This window comes from Cimex lectularius, unplaced genomic scaffold (genome assembly GCF_000648675.2).
Source record: "Cimex lectularius strain Harlan isolate CLEC.00 unplaced genomic scaffold, Clec_2.1 scaffold5, whole genome shotgun sequence".
Classification (NCBI taxonomy): Eukaryota; Metazoa; Arthropoda; class Insecta; order Hemiptera; family Cimicidae; genus Cimex; species Cimex lectularius.
In genome coordinates, this window is record NW_019392993.1 from 4,102,337 (window position 1) to 4,121,791 (window position 19,455).

General features: G+C 32.0%; 1 protein-coding gene across 3 annotated transcripts; it reads right to left on the bottom strand.

The window, feature by feature from the left end:
- Positions 1 to 1,372: 1,372 nt before the first annotated feature.
- On the bottom strand, positions 1,373 to 17,624 carry LOC106666151 (protein krasavietz). 3 transcript variants are annotated; one of them, XR_002910807.1, is made up of 11 exons: positions 17,316 to 17,624; positions 16,800 to 16,871; positions 9,434 to 9,610; positions 8,964 to 9,250; positions 8,760 to 8,881; positions 8,594 to 8,696; positions 8,273 to 8,413; positions 7,973 to 8,192; positions 7,765 to 7,887; positions 7,599 to 7,678; positions 1,373 to 2,744 (listed from the first exon to the last, which is right to left on the bottom strand). XR_002910807.1 is itself a non-coding variant. In XM_014393106.2 (10 exons), exons 2-10 carry the CDS (start codon positions 16,858 to 16,860, stop codon positions 7,650 to 7,652), a joined length of 1,263 nt encoding a protein of 420 aa, XP_014248592.1. In that variant the 5' UTR covers positions 16,861 to 16,871; positions 17,035 to 17,608; the 3' UTR covers positions 7,413 to 7,649. The 3 variants fall into 3 exon arrangements, 1 of the variants encoding a protein (XP_014248592.1); XR_001340387.2 differs by having other exon boundaries at positions 17,035 to 17,608; XM_014393106.2 differs by lacking the exon at positions 1,373 to 2,744 and having other exon boundaries at positions 7,413 to 7,678; positions 17,035 to 17,608.
- Positions 17,625 to 19,455: the final 1,831 nt, after the last annotated feature.

The window sequence follows — 19,455 nt, forward strand, 5'->3', positions numbered from 1 at the left end:
GCCAATGAAAGTAGCTGGCTACCTGGATAATAGCAAAATGGCAATATGTAAGTTGTGCACCATCTCATACCACTCAATCTATACTACCAACATGAACTAGCAAGTTATTGCAGCATCAATTGCTGTACTGCTGATAATAATTAAAGCACTAGAATGGGCAGTTAATTTAAAAGAAGAGCTACAAAATTACAAGAATGGACCTTAATAATAAAATTTGTATAACCAATTGTTGAAAAGATGATATACTGTAAGAACAATGAAGGCTTTGGGATAGAAGGTAGATTTACAATGGGCAAAGACACATGGTGTAAAAAATAATGGAAATAAGGAAAGCTGATTGATTTTCAAAAAAGGCCATCGTTGATCAGTCCTTGCCTATTATATTTCAGAATAACCCAAATCATTTGTGAAGCTGGCATCAGAAGAAATAACCGAGAGACAGCAAAAATCACCAATTATGAGAAATTTGGATGTCACTGATCATTTTGGTCTTCTTATCCTCATTTTGTTAGTCTATCATGAAGGTTAGTCCACCAAAACGAAGTAAGGACAGGCAGGCCAAAATGATTGGAAATGACCAATCTACAGGTTCAACACCCTGCACACCTCAAGAAGAATATCTCAAACTAAGAATAGTAAACTTCATCATCTGGACCAACTGTCTCAAAGCTGCCATCACTTTAGATCACACAGAACCAATACTTTTATTACCATCTTACCAACCCAGCAAAAATAGGCATACCAAAATTACTGAAAATGACCTAACTATAGATTCATAACCTTGCAAAACCTGACTTCTTTTTGTCACTAAACTTGAACGTGAGTACTAATTATAAACTTCCCTTAGCTACATACTTATTGGAAGTATTGATGCAAAGTGGTAAAACAGCAAATATTACTGAAGGATGAAAACAATTCCTTTTCTGTGTATAAATTTTATTACTTAAAATAACACTGTATTTAAAATAACCCACATTGTAATCAAGAATATTGTACATCCTGTAAGGGTTTTTAAAAAAATTATTATTATTATCCATATTTGAATTAAGAATTTTAACATATTTGGAGGAGGGGATTACAATTACGAGGAGTAAGATAAAATATTTGTTTTGACTCGTTTTGACAACATGTATTTTACCAAAGTCTTGGATAAATTTTTTGACAAACTTGTACCTTCATCTCGTGATTTTAGTTTGGTTATCCTAATTTTTAAATTATTTATCTTTTAAACGCTTGTATAACCAGCAATTTTCATTTAAACCTCATCAAAAATGAAATTGTTATTAATCTTAAAAGCTAGATTTTGGGGTATTTCATTTTGTGTTACTATTTGAGGTAGTGTTTCAAGTGTGTCACACCTTTACTCGCATTCTTTTGCAAAATAGCGGCCATGATCCATTTTTTTTTTTTTTTTTAATTTAGACACAAACAATCGCAATTAATAGCTAACAATTGCTGAATCGTTTCGAGTGTACTTCTAAACGGCTAAATGCCCTCAATGGTGAAAAACCCTGTTTGTGCTGATGAAATGTCAGTGTCGCTCGGGATACTGTCACATCAAGAAACGATTAATCTAATAATACTGTTTGTTCTTTCACATTTCACTTTTAAACCTATTACAATATTAAAAACGTTCGATTAATAACAAGAGAGGGGGGTCACGACATTTATAATTTATTCGTTTCTACATTGAGCTGGTTTTTATCATAACACAAAAATAAATTTAGCAAAAATCCATTCAAGACCAATAAAAAATAACTTCATTTTATATATAAATACCATAGCTTTTTTTACATATTTCTTCTTTATATATAAATTGGCACTAATTATATATTATTTTTCATTTCTCGACATATTTTGTTCTTTTTTTTAATATTTGATTTTGTCCTCCTTAATAGGAAGCCCTAGATATTTATCTATAAACCAATGCAATCCCTTCCTTCACCTTGTTTCTGTTATGATGTGTCATCAGTCTTAAAATATCACCGAGTCCCACTAGTTAAAGCCAAATTTTTCAAACTGGTGAAAGGTCTTTTTATAAAAGGCCAGTTTTTCTTTAGAAGCGAAACAGCTTAAAATGTAATATTACAATAAACTCTTTTATTATTATGTAAAAAAAAAGCAGATAAAAACTATTGAAATAAATTTTGCAGTCTGTCCGACGAATTTAATCAAACTCGTTCTGTTTACAATTAAGAACTGTGCAATGTCGAGAGGATGAAAATAAATTACAAGAACAATTTCAATGCCGCTTTATACATATTTTCTTAAATTACTAACATAATGATACTTTATTTTTTTGGATGAGGGCTTAAAGGTAAGTTTCAAAATTTAAGGCACCTGCTCAATCAGAGATGAAGATACTTGTGTTCAAATTATTTATTTAGGATAGGGACTTACATAAAAAAATACCTTGTTATAGACCAATCTGTTGGAACTGGGCGTCGTTTTTAATCTGTCAAAAAAATAATAAACAAAATTGTTTGAAAGTTACATTTACAGATTGATCCTTCCACCAAGTATTCTAACGCGAATTTTAATTTTGCAAACACTTAGGAAAAACTAACTGTCACTGTTTCATTAAGAGTAAAACATATTTTTTAAAATATTTTTTTAATAATTAGACCAAGACAATTCCTGGTTTACTTAAATTTCCATAAAATGTTATATGTCTCAATCCTCCAAGTATTGTGTTCATGGGGACTGGGATGGTTATACGGTGCCATTTTATTCCTCCAAAGTGCCTGGAAATAAGAGAAAAAAAACCTTTGTAAAATGCTGGATTTTAATGGCATGCGTTGTTTCAGATTTCATATAAATGTGACAAAAAAATTTAATTAAAAACATCGGAGATTCATTTTACGCCACAAAGATTGAATTTAATGTTTCAATGTGTCAGTGTTCCCAAATCATCTGGTTTGATTTTAATATGATAGTGTGACTACTTTTGTTCTAAATAACGTATAAGTGATAAAATTAATAGTTCTGTAATGAGAATGACTTAAAAAGAGGAAACTTATTGTCTGATATCCAACAATTGATCATTTCCAAAATAGGAAATTTGATATCTAATATCCAACCATCAATCAGAACCAAAGGAAGAAATTTAAGATGTGACATCCAACAATTAATCAGATCCAAAGTAGTAGGAAATTTAACATTTGACATCTGACAATCAATCATATCCAAAGTAGGGAAAGATCATGAAGTTTGCTTTTCCACTTCCACTTATAACAATCCAAAATAGTATAAATTTGTACGATTTCCTGATTCAATACTACATATAATGCCTCCATGTAATGCCTGGCTATTTGACAATCACGCAAGAAGATGATTGGATCTAAAATAGGAAATGTGAGACTGGCTTTTCTAACTAACAGAAACAAAACAGGAAACCTTCTGATTTCTTCATCCAAAGTAGCACGTATGATGTTTAGCCTTTGGATTATCCAAAAATAAAACCATAATAGGATGTGACAATCATGTTGGACAATTTGACGGCATCAAACTTCCAGATATAAAAGATGAGAAAGTGAGGTTCCCTTCGAACATTTGGATCCAACAGACAATTGTTTTAGAAAATTAAATTCAAAATAAGAAAGGTTAAGCTGACTAGAGCCATCCGAAGCAGAAAATATGAGGTTGGACTGTACATTTAACTGGCACTAGTTACAATTATATTTATTGAAAGAATGAAATGTATGGTTGGTCTACAAGAAACATAGGATTGGAATAGGAAAATTAACATAAACCAATCAACTCCCAAATTCAAAATAGGGAATATGAGATCATCCTATAAAATTTATTGATCTATCTGACAATAGTTTATCAGACCCATCCAAAACAGGATATTTTAGGTTGTTTTTCTGGACCCGATTAGAAAACTAAATTTGAAGTTACCCAACGATGAAGATCAGCCGATGCGACTAAATTAAGTTTAAATTTTAAAGGCAATAGGTTCATGATCCATAATAAAAATATCTATCAAGAATGATAACAATATCAATTCAACACATTTATGCATCCATTGTTAAATTTAAAGTTGTTTTTGTTAAAAATGAATAACAAATAAATGGGGGGGGGGGATAAAAATTACTTTAGGAGAAAGTTTTGAGTCAATTAATGGGTACAACTATTTCAACAGACAATTTCAAGTAGTTCATAGTTTTTGTCTTTTTATTAAAATTAGCTAATCTATAAAACATTTATTGCAAGCAATGCTAGTAGTTGCATGAAATTTCCACATTTCCAATTTCTGATCTGCTTTAAAATAAAAAATACATTTCTTGCTTCTCTATCAGTTGTATCTGAGTGAGAACCTGGATTATAAAAACCTCGTGAGCTCTTTCAACTTTTTTATTATTTTACATAAAATATAAAAACGTTGGAAAAGCTTACGAAGTTTTTATAACCCAGATAAAAAATGCATTGTTTGAATTTTTTTTTTAAATACCAAACAAATTACTTTTATTCCCCCCCCCAACCAACATTGCTGGAAATGAGAATACATTACTATAAAAGTGTACAAAGGGTAATAAAACTGTCAATTCTTTCAAATGACTTACATTGAAATAAAAATGATTTTCATTGGTACATCGTAAAAATTGTACTTTGTGTAGGACATGCTACATCACGCTCAATTGAGCTCAATAGCAATTTAAGATTGGTTCCAGTCAATTAAAGACCAAAAAACCCACATATCAATTGTAGATATAAGAAAAAATGTTTGTCATAGCAGTATTATTTATTTATTTATAGATATTGAAATAGAAAATTTTTTCTTAATCTTGCACCAATATTAAGCATTATCAAGCCTTGCACAATATGAAAAAAATGTCTAGATTTCACAAGTTCAACATATATTTGTACGAACAGACGCATACATTCAATCTGATCATTCAAGAATTAGATCCAACAAAGTAGGAATTTGTGATTGTTATATACAAAGAAGAGAGCAATGTAGTAATTTAATTCTAGTCATATGGACGACTAAAATCTGTTGGGTGTTGTAGACGAGAGAACAAACATCTTTGCAAGACTTTTTAAACTATTTTCAATTAAAAAGCCATGGATACAGGATTCAAACTCAGAGCCTCTAGTGTGGCTAATACAAATCTGACGCCCTAACCAGTCGGCCACCACGGTCCCTTGCTAGATACAAAGTAGGTAACGCGAGATAATCTTATGACAATCAGATCTTAAATACAAAAGAAGACGTCTAAGCGACAGACAAAACGACTGGATTCAAGAAATCCATTAATGTGTAGTATTTAGTGACTGTTAATAATCATTTAGAGATGTGTTCTGGTGTGATGTAGGTTTAGAAAAACATTTTCTTTATCGTGCCAACGGTTCGATCTTTATTGAGATCACCTTCAAGGTTTTATAAACATTGTTTAAATTACACAAATACATGTAAGATGTGAAAATAAATTGACACAATGATAAAAATTTTAGGTTTAAACAAAGTATTTGTACTCACTCAAAGTATGTTTTCTGTATAGATGTGTCACTGTTGTGTGTCGTGTTAGTGAGATGTTAATAACTTTTTGTTTATGTTTGATTTTGAAGGGGTGGGGAAGGAAGTAGGGATAGAAATTCATTTTTCTACCCCCTGATGATTTTCTACAATCTGACGGTATATTGAATCTAATATCCGACAATCAATCGGATCCAAAGTAGGAAATTTGAGATCTGATATCCAACAATCAATCGGATCCAGAGTACGAAATTTGAGATCTGATATCCAACTATCAATAAGATCCAAAGTAGGAAATTTGTGATCTGATATCCAACAATCAATTGGATCCGAAGTAAGAAATTTGAGATCTGATATCCAACAATTAATCAGATCCAAAGCTGGAAATTTGAGATCCGATATCCGACAATCAACTGGATCCCTGATATCCGACAAATAATCGGATCCAAAGTATGAAATTTGCCGTATGATAGCCTACAATAATCAGATCCAAAGTATGAAATAGGATTTTAAAAGGAAAAAAAATAATATATTCTTCCAAGCATATCCAAAATACAAAATGTGGTACCTGACACCTGACAATCTGATCTAAAATTAGGAAAAGGTCATTTCCAATGACCGACAAAACAATCAGCCTTAAGAAAGTAGGAATGTGAAGATGGTGACAGCTTTATGCTATGTCTCAATTGTGACATCTGACATCCATCAATCAGATCCAAAATAGGAAATTTGAACCTGATAACCAACAATCAATTGGATCGAAAGTAGTACTATAATCAGATCTAAATTAGAAAATTGGATTTTCAGATGATAAACAAAACAGTTTTAGCAAACTAGGGAATGTGAAAACTTTCTTCCAACAGACATAACCAAAGTACGAAATATGATATCTGACATCTGGCAATCTGACCTTTCCTGAGGAATAGGTCAGATTTCTTCTGAATTATATTTTTATGCAAATTTGGAAATATGTCAGATCCAAAGTAGCATGTGGATTATCCAAAAATATAATCTTAAGACAATATTGGATTCATAGAAATTTCAGACCTTGTCTTACTACTGATCTGACAATAGAAATAAGACAGGGAGCACCTAATCTTCTGATTGTCCTCTTTGGTGAAGAACTATCTTAAAAATAGATATATTTCATCACAAATTAAACTGTATCCATTTTCATACTAAATTTACACTTCAATCTACCATTAGTAAATAAAAAGTGTACCTTTCAGAGAGGTTAATTTGTTTTAAAGTGTAATTATGTAGACAATTTTTTTAAATGCAACCAATATGGTCAGGCAGTTTTTCTAACCTTCTATAGCTCACAGAAAGGACATTAAAAACATTTTTTGAATCTAAATGTTCATAAATGTGGTTCTTATTTTAAGAGTTGGGAAAAAATAAATAAAATAAAATAAAAACACCAGTAGAACCTCAATTAAATTTATTTTCGTCTGTAACAACTAGTCTAAGTAGTTTCAAATATATCAATTTTACCTCTCACATTTTGTTTAAGACCATTTCGGTTGTCAGAGAAAAAAAAAACAATTCTATCAATATATTTTTATTTAAATCAAACAAGATTATAAAAATACAAATATATTTCAATATTACTCTTAAAAATAAAAAGATAGAATGAACTAAAGATAGTTTGTTAGGTTTTTCTTTTTCTAAATAGGAATATTATTACAGGCTAAGAATCGTTAAAACTTTTTTACAAGCCTCAGATCCCAGGGCCAAGACAGAATCTCATTTTCCGTTAATTGAGGTTCTACAAGTACGCTTCTACTCTTCAAAAAATACTTTAAAATAGTTGAACAATTTGGTGTTATTGAGTAATAAAATACTGAAAAAAAATCGAGATTCAAAACAAAAATATAAACGTCTCAGTAGAAGAAATGAGAAAAAATTAAGCAACAAATAAATATGTAATAACTGAACTTTTAAAATGAAAATTTATTCATGTTTGGATTTGTGAACGGAACACTACAAAAAAACAAAAACAAACAAAAACGGTTACTGTGTTACTGTATGGACATATAAAAACTTAAGACCAGCCCCTTCTTTTCATATATATTTTTTTTAATTTTTATCTTTTTTTATTTTAAGGTTGGCTTTTTACCTTTTTTAAAATATATTTTCTGCGTACATTTAAACTTTTTTTTTAGCTTCTTTAATCTTCCTCCTCATCAGTTTCAGATTCTAAAAGAAGAAATATACATTAATGATTCTATGACTTTTTTGGTTGCTAAACATGTGGAACATATATAATTTTCTTTTCAATTTACCTTCTTCTGCACTTTGGAGCCACTCTACAAACTTTTTCATTTGTTCTAGAAACATCATTTTTCCTTTGACTGAATGGCCATCTCGGTACCATTTCAAAATTACCTCTTCAGAAATTACTTCCTCTGAAAAACAATGTGTTAGTCACATTTTTATATTTTGTTTAAACCATGAAAACAGCCTAGATAAATTTTATTAAGTTTCGATTACTTTTGTAGAAGAGGAGAATGATTTTTTGAAATATCTTCATGAAATTCATGTTGTCGTAACAATATTCCTGAATCTTAAGAATGAGGGCCATCTCTGATTTTGTGTTATCTGTGAACGCTTCGAAAAGAGGAGTGTACTTTTGTAAATGCTTAAGCGCCTGATCGGCGACGAGCTCGTCTTTCTTGTTCCACTCCGCCAGAGACATGACCGTAACCCAAATCTAAACAGGGTAAAAAAAGAAAGAAATGAACTACAAACCGTAATCTGTACAGGAAAAAAATTGATCATTGTTGTGCTTACAAGTGTTATAATGTCTTGTTCTGAAATGAGGTTTTTGGCCGCAGTCTCCCTTATATCAGTAACAACCTCTTTTAGGGGCTGACCGTCGGCTAATTTCTCTTCAAGTTCTTTTTGAAGATCACGTTTAGCTTCTTGACTTGCCTATAAATTAAAAAAAACCATTAACATTATTTTTAATTTTTAATAAAATACACTACTTGTTTGTGTCAATATGTCAGACATCCAAGGAAGTTGAACTTGATCATAGTTTAATCACAGGTTATGTATGTTTGTCATCATTTTTTTTATTTATTAGATCTATAAGCAGTATGGATTGTTTACCTGTGCTAAATGAAGTTTAACAATTTCCGAAAGTCCTTTATCTTCAAAAGCTGCCCTTAAATGTTCCTCAGTTCTTTTGTTTAGTGGGAAAAAATCCATCAGTCTATAAAAAAATAATGTCTGGTTAAATTCTACAAACACAAAACAAGAAGAAAATAAGACTTACTTTCCCTCAAGGCCCCCTCGTTTAAGGCAAGAAGTAAGACTGCTTAGACCCTTTTCCTGCTTCCAAGTGACAAAGACTTCCAACAGGAACTCCAAGGCAAGGCTGTCTTTAACCAGATGCTCCTTTAAAAATAAATAAATACATAAAATTAATTAAATTAAAAAAAAAAGCTTGATAAAATGTCAACACAATATATAAACTTACATTTATAAGTACTTGGAGGACATTAGGTGGGACGGAGCCGTTGGAGATCCACAATGCTGTCATACGTGCAAGTTTCATACGTTCCGTTTCAGAAAACCCTTTGAGGAAAACAAGTACCTTCTTCATCTCATCTTCGAACATCTTCTCAAGGTACTTGTACCTCCGCATAAGCTTAGTGAACACCTGTTCATAATTACGCAGCGAAACTATATCAGATGGCGCTGCAAATATGCAGGAATTGGTTCTGCAATGCTTATCGCCGTCTTGAGCAACAGAGCCACCGGGGACTGAAACAAATGAAGGTTTTTACATTTTGAAAACTTTTAGTGACAATTTGTAAGAACTTGTTACGTTTTTATGTCAGACATCCAAGGAAGTTAAAAATGATCATTAATAATCACAGAATATATTAATTTTGTCATCATGAATTTTAAGTCATACCTTATAATGCATAAAAATCAATGACTTACCAAGAAGTCCACCGGCAATGAGTATGTCAAATAGGGCTTCGCCATAACGGCGATAGTCCAATTTAGACCCGGCTGCGTCTAGAAACTTCGAAACTGCATCGAGGTCCGAACCAGCCTTGTCCAGGCCGACAAGGATTGAATCACGGAAACCTGAAGGGTCATATTTCTCCCTTTCATCTGGAAAAGTCACATGATATTAATGAAACATTTTTAATTACAAGTTCCTGACCCACATTCATAGAATTTGATGCATTAAAGTCCTACTAGTACTAGTATAACATACAAAAAATTATAAAAAGTTAATAAGAACATAACACTTTGAGTGATAAAAATAAACTTATTTCTGCGGAAATATATCACTTATAAGACCATCAGGACTGATTTTTCCAAGAAAGTATTTTAGTCAGCTCGATTTTATTCTCAGTTTGCCACAATTATTCAAAGAGAGCGCAAGTTTGTAAAGATGATTGTAAAACGTAAAAATTTTACAGTTGAAGAAAAAAACAATTTCTGTAGAGAAGAGGAAAAAAAACCAGGAGAAAAATGGAAAATTGGTGAAGGAACTGAAGGTAAGTCAAAGGACGATTTCAAATATTTTTAAAAATAGGAAACAATTAAAAGAAGACTGAAAAAAAGTTCACATCCCTTATATCACACACATCCCTTATCACATCACACATAGGAGAAACCCTCTTGCAGTGGATTAAAGTCCAAAGGGTGCCTGGCAAATGGACCAATTTTAACAACTTTTGCAAAGCTATTTAAAAAAGTTTTAAGTCTGTTCAAGTTCATGGGTTCAGAGAATTTGGGAGAGACATTCTATGGTATTCAGAAGAGTCAGTGGAGAAGCTAATGACGTACGAACAGGCTTTCTGATAACTGGCTGAAAACCGGACATCACAAGATGCTATGAAAACTATGAAATCTATAATACCGATGAAACTGTCTGTTTTATAAAATGACCTCGGACTGGACAGTACATTTTCAACACGAAAACTAGTGGTGGTAAGCTTTTGAAAAAAAATAACTGTTATGGTTGCTGAGAGTTAAAATTGTTAGGGACCGTAAAATTTAAAAACCAAGAGCATTTAAAAATATAAAATCTTTGTAGTTGACTACTATTCAAATTATAAAGCTTGGAGACGACAGGAGACTTTTAGAAAAATGGCTGTAGAAATGGGACCAAGAATTTCGTAAAAAAATAGGAGGACTTCTTGAGAACTGCCCTACGCACCCTTCAGGTTAATGGTCTTCAAGCGATTAAATTAAATTTTCTTCCTCCATTCAAAATGTCAGTGTTACAACCAATGTACCAGGATTGATAAAATCATTTAAGTTAATTTCAGACAACATTTAGTTTTGACATAGACTTGAATCTTACAACTCAATGGAATATAAAGGATTAAAAAATTGTTGCAGGACTAAATGCAGAAGGGAAAATTAATTTGATAAGAATACGGGTGAAGGTCTTTTTAAAGAATTTTCTTGCCCAAGTGGCAAACAAATGATTACAGCAGAATATTGTTAATAAATTTTTTGTTCGAAATTATGATTTGGCAAAGGATTAGACTAGAAATACTTTCAAAAAACTTGCCACAGTAACCAAAAATGCTTTCTATTTACATTAAGTTTGTTTTTCCCGTTTTATTACACGAGTGATTATTTTTATCATAAATTCATAAATGGATCATAAAATTAATGTACATCGTATTAAACAGTTTCTATGAAGCTACAGTAAAAACAGGTCATATCTGTTTTCCCATCATTTTAAAGTGACGTACAGTAAAATCATCTGCGCTTTCTCACTCATCCATGATTCCCCCCTAGTTAATAGAGGAGATTATCACAGAACAGGATGAAGAAGAATAAAATATAGAAAAACAAGAATGCACATTAAAAAATCTTTTGATTAACTCAAAAGTTAGATAAAATCATAGAATATGATCCAATAGTGGAACGAAGCGTCAATGTAACACGACTGCTTACTCAAACCATGGACCTCTTCAACAAAATTTCCAGCAGGTTAAAAAACCAAACAAAGCAGCCTCCTATAACTTCGTTATTTGAGAAAGCTGAAAGAGCAACATCAACACCTACTTCTGTGTAATTTGATTTAATTTCTTTATCATTTTTTCTTTATTTCGATGCCGTGCCTGGTTGCATACCTGTTGATGTATGTACAGGTTTTTCTGCTTGAAATAAACTGTATTATGTTATTCGTTAAAACAGTTCCCTATTATCTGTGGTGATGCTTGGTACGTATCCCCCACGTATAACGAGTCAACTGTACCTGATATAAGAAATATAATTAAGTTTTTTAGTCCCTTGGTTGCTCTTTACAAGCGATTTCTACTGTAATTTTTTTGTGTGTGTGTGTGCAAGAAATGGATATTTTCTCAAGGCTTGCGTGATTGAATGTATGAATGTTTTGGCAGTGGGTCATTGGTGGAATATTGAATACTCCTGTTGCCCTGCTGGAGTGAATCGTATGTAAATAGAAATGAATGTATTTAAAAATGTACGATGGTATGAATGATGTATGTTTAGCTTTAACTTGCAAGCGTTACAGGCTGAAATGGCCTAGTTGACAATAGAGCCTAATTTTCATTTTGGTCAGAACAAACAAGGCCAAGGTATAAGCTAAATAACATGCCTGGTAATGAAACAATACATTACGAGTGAAATTTTAACGTTTTACAACTGTTTAATTAACTCACAAGTGTCAAAAGGAGTTCTGACAATGTACAAGGAAACGTTACAAATTTGTACTGAACACTTTTCAAGTTGACTGCAAGGTTCTCAGCCTACTACCAGTTTATCAAAACCGTTTAAAAACAAACTGTTTTGATAAAAAGGTATGGACAATTTATTGTTAGTGTTTATCTACTACATTAGTCCTATTTTCTTAAATTCCAAAAATGCTGAGAAAGATTGGTTTTGGTCTAAAAACAAATCGTTCATATTGTTTGAAAACGTGCTATTTAAACAAATAAACCAATTGTGATATTTAAAACAAAAACATTCCAGTCTTTATCACACTAAACATGTGAGAAATTTAAATTACAAAAAAAGAAAATTATGCAATAACTATAAACACTCTATTCAGATATGGCCATGAAGATAAATGTCGACAATTAAACAATGGACAATTAGGAGTTAATTTTTCTACATATAAGCAACACAAAGCACAAAAACATCAATCAAACATAAGGGACAAAAGGCCGAATAATCTGGACTATTTCAAATCAAAATATAAAAGGAAAGTTTCTAAATTCAAACCGGACAGTCTCAAAGTCGTCATAACGTACACTCCACTCTAAAGATGAGATAAAAAGCCAGATAAAATTAAATAAAAATACATTTTAATCAAGGCCGAGACAGTTGCAAACCTAATTTATTTGTTCATTTTGTTTTAATTGTTAAATTAATTTGATAGATTAGTTCTAGACTACAATGTGGTCCCAAATGTAACTTTATTTTGTGCAGTTATTTAATATGTGATGTCATTTAAGTCGTCTCCTCCAATAAGATGAACATGTTAGCTTGGCTATTTCCAATAATTTTGATCTGCCTAGTCTCACGTTTTGGCCCGCCAGACATTTTTCTGCTTTTCATAATTGTTCAGTTAATTTTGAAGAAGATTTTTGGTTATAGGCTTCAAACTACAAAAGTCATGAATGTTGTTGCAGTACTGGCCAGTTAGTGTTTTACCCAGGACTACAGTCCTAATAAGATGGCCTAATAACAATTTTAATGTGTGTAAATCCATGTAAAAAAAGTCTGAAAAATATTTCTTCGTTCTAGACGTTACAAACTTTATTTATTTTGAGTATAATGTAATTTTGATTACAATTATTTGATTTTTATTTTCTACAACCGCCACATCATACATTAAATATTTAACTTGGATTTTCACAAGTAGATGGCGAAAGCCACTGGAAGGAAACTTACTCCAAGATAAATATTCAGCAATATCGAATGCCTGCACTGTTTGTGTATTAACCAGTAAAATAATTGAATTAAAAAATTAAAAAATAAATAAAAAACAATTGTTTCGATAATGTTATAATCGACTATAGAGGTAATTTGAGATACAAGTTAAATTGCTCCAAAACCGAGCTTGTAAGTCAAAATGTTTGTAATCAATTTGTGCTGAAATGGAGGGAAAAAAATATGTATATATAAAATAAAGTGCTTACAATGAACAAATATACCAAAACATAAAACCAAATACATACAAAAAGATGAACAACTAAAGCAGAATCTAAATAAATAAACATATTTGGTGAAGCAGATTAGCTTATACATAATAGAAATTAATTGTTTCATTCACTTGTATTACTTAATTAAACACGTTAATTTTATTCTTACATTATATTGATTTATACTACACGAAAAAAGGCACATTAAAAAATTAATTAAAAATGAAAATAAACAGGACAGAAATTTTTCTACTGTAGTATAACATCGATCTGAGCAACATGATGGATGTGACACCACGAAAGCAGGCTTGTAACTCAAGACAAAAATTTCAACCTGTTGACGGCTCATATCTCAAATGAACTCATGTTGGGGCACTCATATCTCAAGGTCTGGTGTGACAGGTTTTAGAAAAACATTGTCTTTATCGTGCCAACGTTTCGATCTTTATTGAGATCATCTTCAGGGCTCAATAAAGATCGAAATGTTGGCACGATAAAGAAAATGTTTTTCTAAAACCTATGTCACACCAGACCACATCTCACGATCTCTGAATAATGTTTTAATAATAATGCTGTGCTACACCCAGAGTACACATGCCATGAGAAACCAGCCAATATTGGCACTCAGTGTGAGGTATTAAGGAGCAAGGAGGTCTCGAAGCCATCTTTGATTAAAGCGATATGGTCAGTTTTCAGGATGGGAATGGGTAGAATTTGCTCAAGCAGTAGGGTTTGGTTGGATCGAAATATTGGTGTGAAACTTTTGGAATCAGGAATGGATCTATTTGTTGACAAAATGTATATTGAGGTCATGATGTATAGTGAAGTTAGTGACACAGTAATGAACTTGGGGATTGATTGGGATGAGTGGATGCGCTGGATGTTGGATGCTCTTGACAGAACTACACAGTTCCACTCCGTATGTCCAACGAAGACGTAGTAAAGTCTTATATAAGATTATTAGGAGATCGTGAGATGCAGTTTGGTGGGATGTAGGTTAGAAAAACATTTTCTTTATCATGCCAATGTTTCAATCTTTACTGAGATCATCTTCAGTGCCTGGGATTTACAAAACATTCTTTAAATTATACAAATACATGTAGGATGTGAAAAAAATGAATTTATACAATGATAGAAATTTTAGACATTAAAGTCTTAAATAAGGTCAGTTTACTTTTGTGGTCACAATGGATTTCGGTCCTATAAGTCTATATTTGTCCAAGTCTTTGGGTAAGTTGTTTCTTAAGTTTTGCATACGGATTCCACGTCAGTCTAATGCTTAGGAATAGTCCTAAGTATTTGGCTTAAAAATGAAGTAAAATGCATGTTGAGACTTGGCCAATATGCTAGACCATAAGGCCAAAAAAAAAAAAAAAAAAAAAAAAAAAAAAAAAAAATGCATGTTTTAAAAAGGCTGTTCAAGTATATAAAGGTGATTCCAAGCATTCCAGGAAAACAAGTTTTAAAAAGGTTGTTCAAGTATGTAAAGGTGAGTCATCACATTTTCGACTAAAACTGGACAGGATGGAAATTTTTCTTTGGTAGGAAAAACGTATGATCTAAACAAGCAATTTTGCAATGATCTTGGCGACATGATGGATTGGACAACATCGTTCCAGGCCAAAAACTGTATTTACTTTCTTAGGCTATTTTCCTTTTATTTATTTATTTTTTTTTTTTTTAATTTTAATTCTTTAAACCTTAAAATAAATATAAGAAAACAAAGATGACGTTGGGTTGTTTTGATACACAATCCAAAACTTATTTATAATGAAAACAAAACAGAAGAAAACGTATAGAAATGAAGTAAAGCACGTTTTAAAAGGTTGTTCGAGTATAAAAGTTGTCATCACATTTGGGACTAACATGTCACCGTTGCAGGCTTGTATCTTATGGTACAACTTTTACTTTCTTATGTTATTTTCCCATAAATTTCTTATTAATAATAATGTTTGACTTTGAAAAGAAACATAAGAAAAGAAAGGCGACATAGGGTTGTTTTGATAAACCAAATTTATTTGAAACCAAGACAAAACGGAAGAAAACGTATAAAATGAAGTAAAACGCGTGTTTCAAAAAGGTTGTTTAAAGTACATAAAGGTGATTCATGGCATTTCGAACTAAAACTGAACAGGATGGAAATTTTTCTGTAGTAAGATTAACGTGTGAACTGAACAAGCAAGTTTTCAGCGATCTGAACGACATGATGGATTTGGCATCACCATAGCAGGCTCATATCTCAAATTCTTGCCTATAACTGAATTTCTACTAATTAACAACTCAAATCTAAAAAGAAAAAGTTGTACCTTTGGACACTCGTACCATTGAGGTCCCACTGTATTTACTTTCTTAGGTTTTGTTCCATAAATTTCCATTAAGAAATTGTTGAACCCTGAAAAGAAACCTAAGAAAAGAAAGGCGAAAGTTTGTTCTCACAGGGTTGTTTTGATATGCAAACCCAAATTTAAAGAAATCTTTTAACAATAAAATAAAATGCGCGTTTCAAAAAGGTTGTTCAAGTAGATGATTCATAGCGTTTCGGAAAAAAAACATTCTAATCTATTAAACAAAAAAAAGAGAAACTCCTCTTTACCTATAATTGGAAAAATCATTATCTATTTTCTAAAACGATGGAAACCCAACCGATGATGAAACTTTCCCGATCTATTAAAACGATGATTGTTCAAAACGAGCCAGGCATAATTAAAAAGACGAGTTCCGCTTGGTAAACACGGCAATTGTTTAATTTCAGTTTATGCGTTAAAAAAATCTGATAAAAGGTTCTTTTAAATATTTTCATTTAAATTTCTTAAGATGTGTGGGTATTTTTATTGTTGAACAAAAGCAGACTGAATAAATAATAAAATACGCATTTACGAAGCCTAACCTATAAGGCGACATAGACACATGGTACTCAGAAGTAAAGGAAGCCCTAACAGGCGAGCTTTTTGAATTTGTTTGAAATATTTTCAAAATGTAAAGAAAATGTTTGTTTCGTATTGGTATAAATATTTTGGTTTTTTTTTTTTTTTTTTTTTTTTAATAATGTTTTAGGCTAAACTGAACTTTAGTATTATGACAAGTGGCACGAGGCGTAGAACTGTAGAAAACGGATTTTCAACGTTTTTATTATTTATAACTTAGTAATATTTTTATTTGCTTACCTCTTTTTCTGGTCTTGATCCGTTGACCTGAAAGCACTGGTTTTTCTGTTTTTTGACTCATACAATAACTGGCTGGAAAATAAAAAATAACAAGTTATTTGAAAATATAATGGAGGGTTGGAGAATGACTAGTATCATTTTCAATTGGGATGGGATCTTTTAATTTTTTTTTTTTCCAATCGGATAAGAAAAGAAAAATAAAAACATAAAAATAATAAAATAAAAAATGATTTACCGTGAAAAGTTTTGGCGAAGAATTCAATGAGTGTCAGTGTCGGGAAACTTTCGTTTCTTGTTTTAAATTTTTGATTGGAGTCGGAAATAAACTTTAAAAAAAGCTTCGTACAAGCGGGTTTGGTGGATGTGGGACGAATATACACTTCAAGGTTGTGGCCGGGTTAAAAAATCCAAGGGTACGCGGTAGCGGTATGGGGGAAAATGTGAGAAAAAGGCTTCGGGAAAGGGGCTTTCGTTTCAAAAGCTCGCCGCCCCGAGATAAAATAGAAAGACACTTACGGAGAAACCTTTTAACCTGCAGGAGGAGATTCTGTCTGGCTTGAAAGTGATGGAGGTTGTCTGCGAACGTGAACGTGAAAGGGGGCAGGGGGGACCGTGGTGTGAGTGGACGGCGTGTGACGGAAAATCCGGTTCCCAGGGTCAATGTACCTTTTCGCTCTTGTGTCTGCAAATGTGTTCGACGGCCTTTTGGGTGAATTTCAGTCCGGGGGAGTCGGGGTATTGAAAAGAGAAAAAATTAGACTTACTACAAAACTAATAAAAACTACCAAATGATATGACGTTCAGAGTTGTGGGAGAAATGATTTTCCTATGGATACTATATAACGCCGACACGGGTGGCTTTCAGCCGGCTATTTTCCCACTTGGAGATTTTCAACCCTTACAGGCGTCGACCTTTTTTATTTTAAAGCTTTTATTACTGATGGAGGAGATGGTCTTTTTTAATTTTATCGGTATGTCTCGTGTTTACGGCCTTTCACGGACGATACTCGCTGTGGCCGCTTCCTCAATCCTCCACCGCCAAAACTACAAACTTTCAACCGTTTGACATGGCCCAAAAACGGAGATATTTCTATTTTAAAATTGTTTTATCCTATAATGAGACACAAAAATGACTCTACAAATGACTGTCATGATCTGCTGTCAGAATTAAAAGACAAACAGTAGTTTTTATATATACAATCACTCTCCAACTGTTTGATTGTTTATTTGTTAAAATGACAGTCTGTCATAGCATAAAAAATGGTCATATTTATTTTACCAATGTTTTTAAAATTCAATAAAGTTGAGTGGTTATTCCTGGGCTTACAAAAAAATAAAATAGAATAAAAAACATTTCTTCTGACCTGGTTGTAGGATAATACTTGAGTGTAAACTTATAGATATTACATGGTGCAAATCTAAAGAAAGTTTGTGGCTTATTACTTTATCAAAAAATAGTCTTCTGTTTTGAGATTTACAGCCTTTCACAGACGATACTTGCTGTGGCTGTTTCCTCAATTGTCCACTGCCAAAGCTACAAACTTTCACATTTAGCAAAGTGCAGAATTGACAATACTTTGGTTGTTAAATAGTTTTATTCAAGAATGAGCTGCAAAAATGAATGTAAAATTGATTGTCATGACCTGTTGTCAGAATTAAAAGCCAAACTGTAGTTTTTAGATATAAGGACACTGCATACCACCCGTTAACTGATTGTAAAAAAATGCTAGTCTGAGCATAAAAAAATGGTCATATTTATTTTATCAATGTTTTTAAAATTCAATAAAGTTGAGTGGTTATTCCTGGGCTTACAAAAAATAAAATAGAATAAAAAACATTTCTTCTGATCTGGTTGTAGGATAATACTTGAGTGTAAACTATGGTATTGGTATGGAACTGTATACAACTCGTTAACTGATTGTAAAAAAATGACAGTCTGCCATAGCTAAAAAATGGTCATATTTATTTTATAAATGTTTTCCAAATTCAATAAAGTTGCATGGTTATTCCTGGACATATAAAAAACACATTTCTTCTGACTCAGTTGTATACTTATAGTTTTTACATAATTACTGTGTTTAACAAATTGCCTCTGTTAAAAATGGTAAATACACTGCAGTGTATACAAAATTAAAGAAAGCTCATTACTTTATCAAAAAATAGTCTTCTGTTTTGAGTGTTACAGCCTTTCACAGACGATACTCACTGGGGCTGTTTCCTCAATCCTCCACCGCCAAAACTACAAACTTTCAACTGTTTGACAAGGCACAAAAAGTTATTTTAATTTTAAAATTGTCTTATCCAACATTGAGGCACAGATATGACTGTATGATTAAGAATTCTAGTTGATATTGATCTACCTCTGTAGTTTAAATTGATGTATTGGATCTTCTTGAGGTCATTTTACCATACGACATTTTTGACTGTACGATTGACTGACATGACCTGCTGTCAGAAGACAAACTAGTTTTTAGATATACAGTCACTGTAACCACTCACTAACTGTTTGTAAAAAAATGCCAGTCTGCCATAGCACAAAAAAATGTTCATATTTATTTTAACAATATTTTCAAATTCACTAATTTCGTGGTCCGCTTGACCAATTAATATATTACAATTAATTAAGGTTTTTAGTTGAGATAAAAAAAAGAGGGAA

Bases quoted from the DNA above. Each gene is read 5' to 3' on its own strand.
- LOC106666151 (XM_014393106.2), bottom strand. From the start codon at position 16,860: ATGAGTCAAAAAACAGAAAAACCAGTGCTTTCAGGTCAACGGATCAAG. The intron at 8,697-8,759 runs GTAAGTCTTATT...ATTTTTTTATAG, and splicing joins CGAGGGGGCCTTGAGGGAAA to ACTGATGGATTTTTTCCCAC. The intron at 7,679-7,764 runs GTAAATTGAAAA...TTCTTCTTTTAG, and splicing joins GCTCCAAAGTGCAGAAGAAG to AATCTGAAACTGATGAGGAG.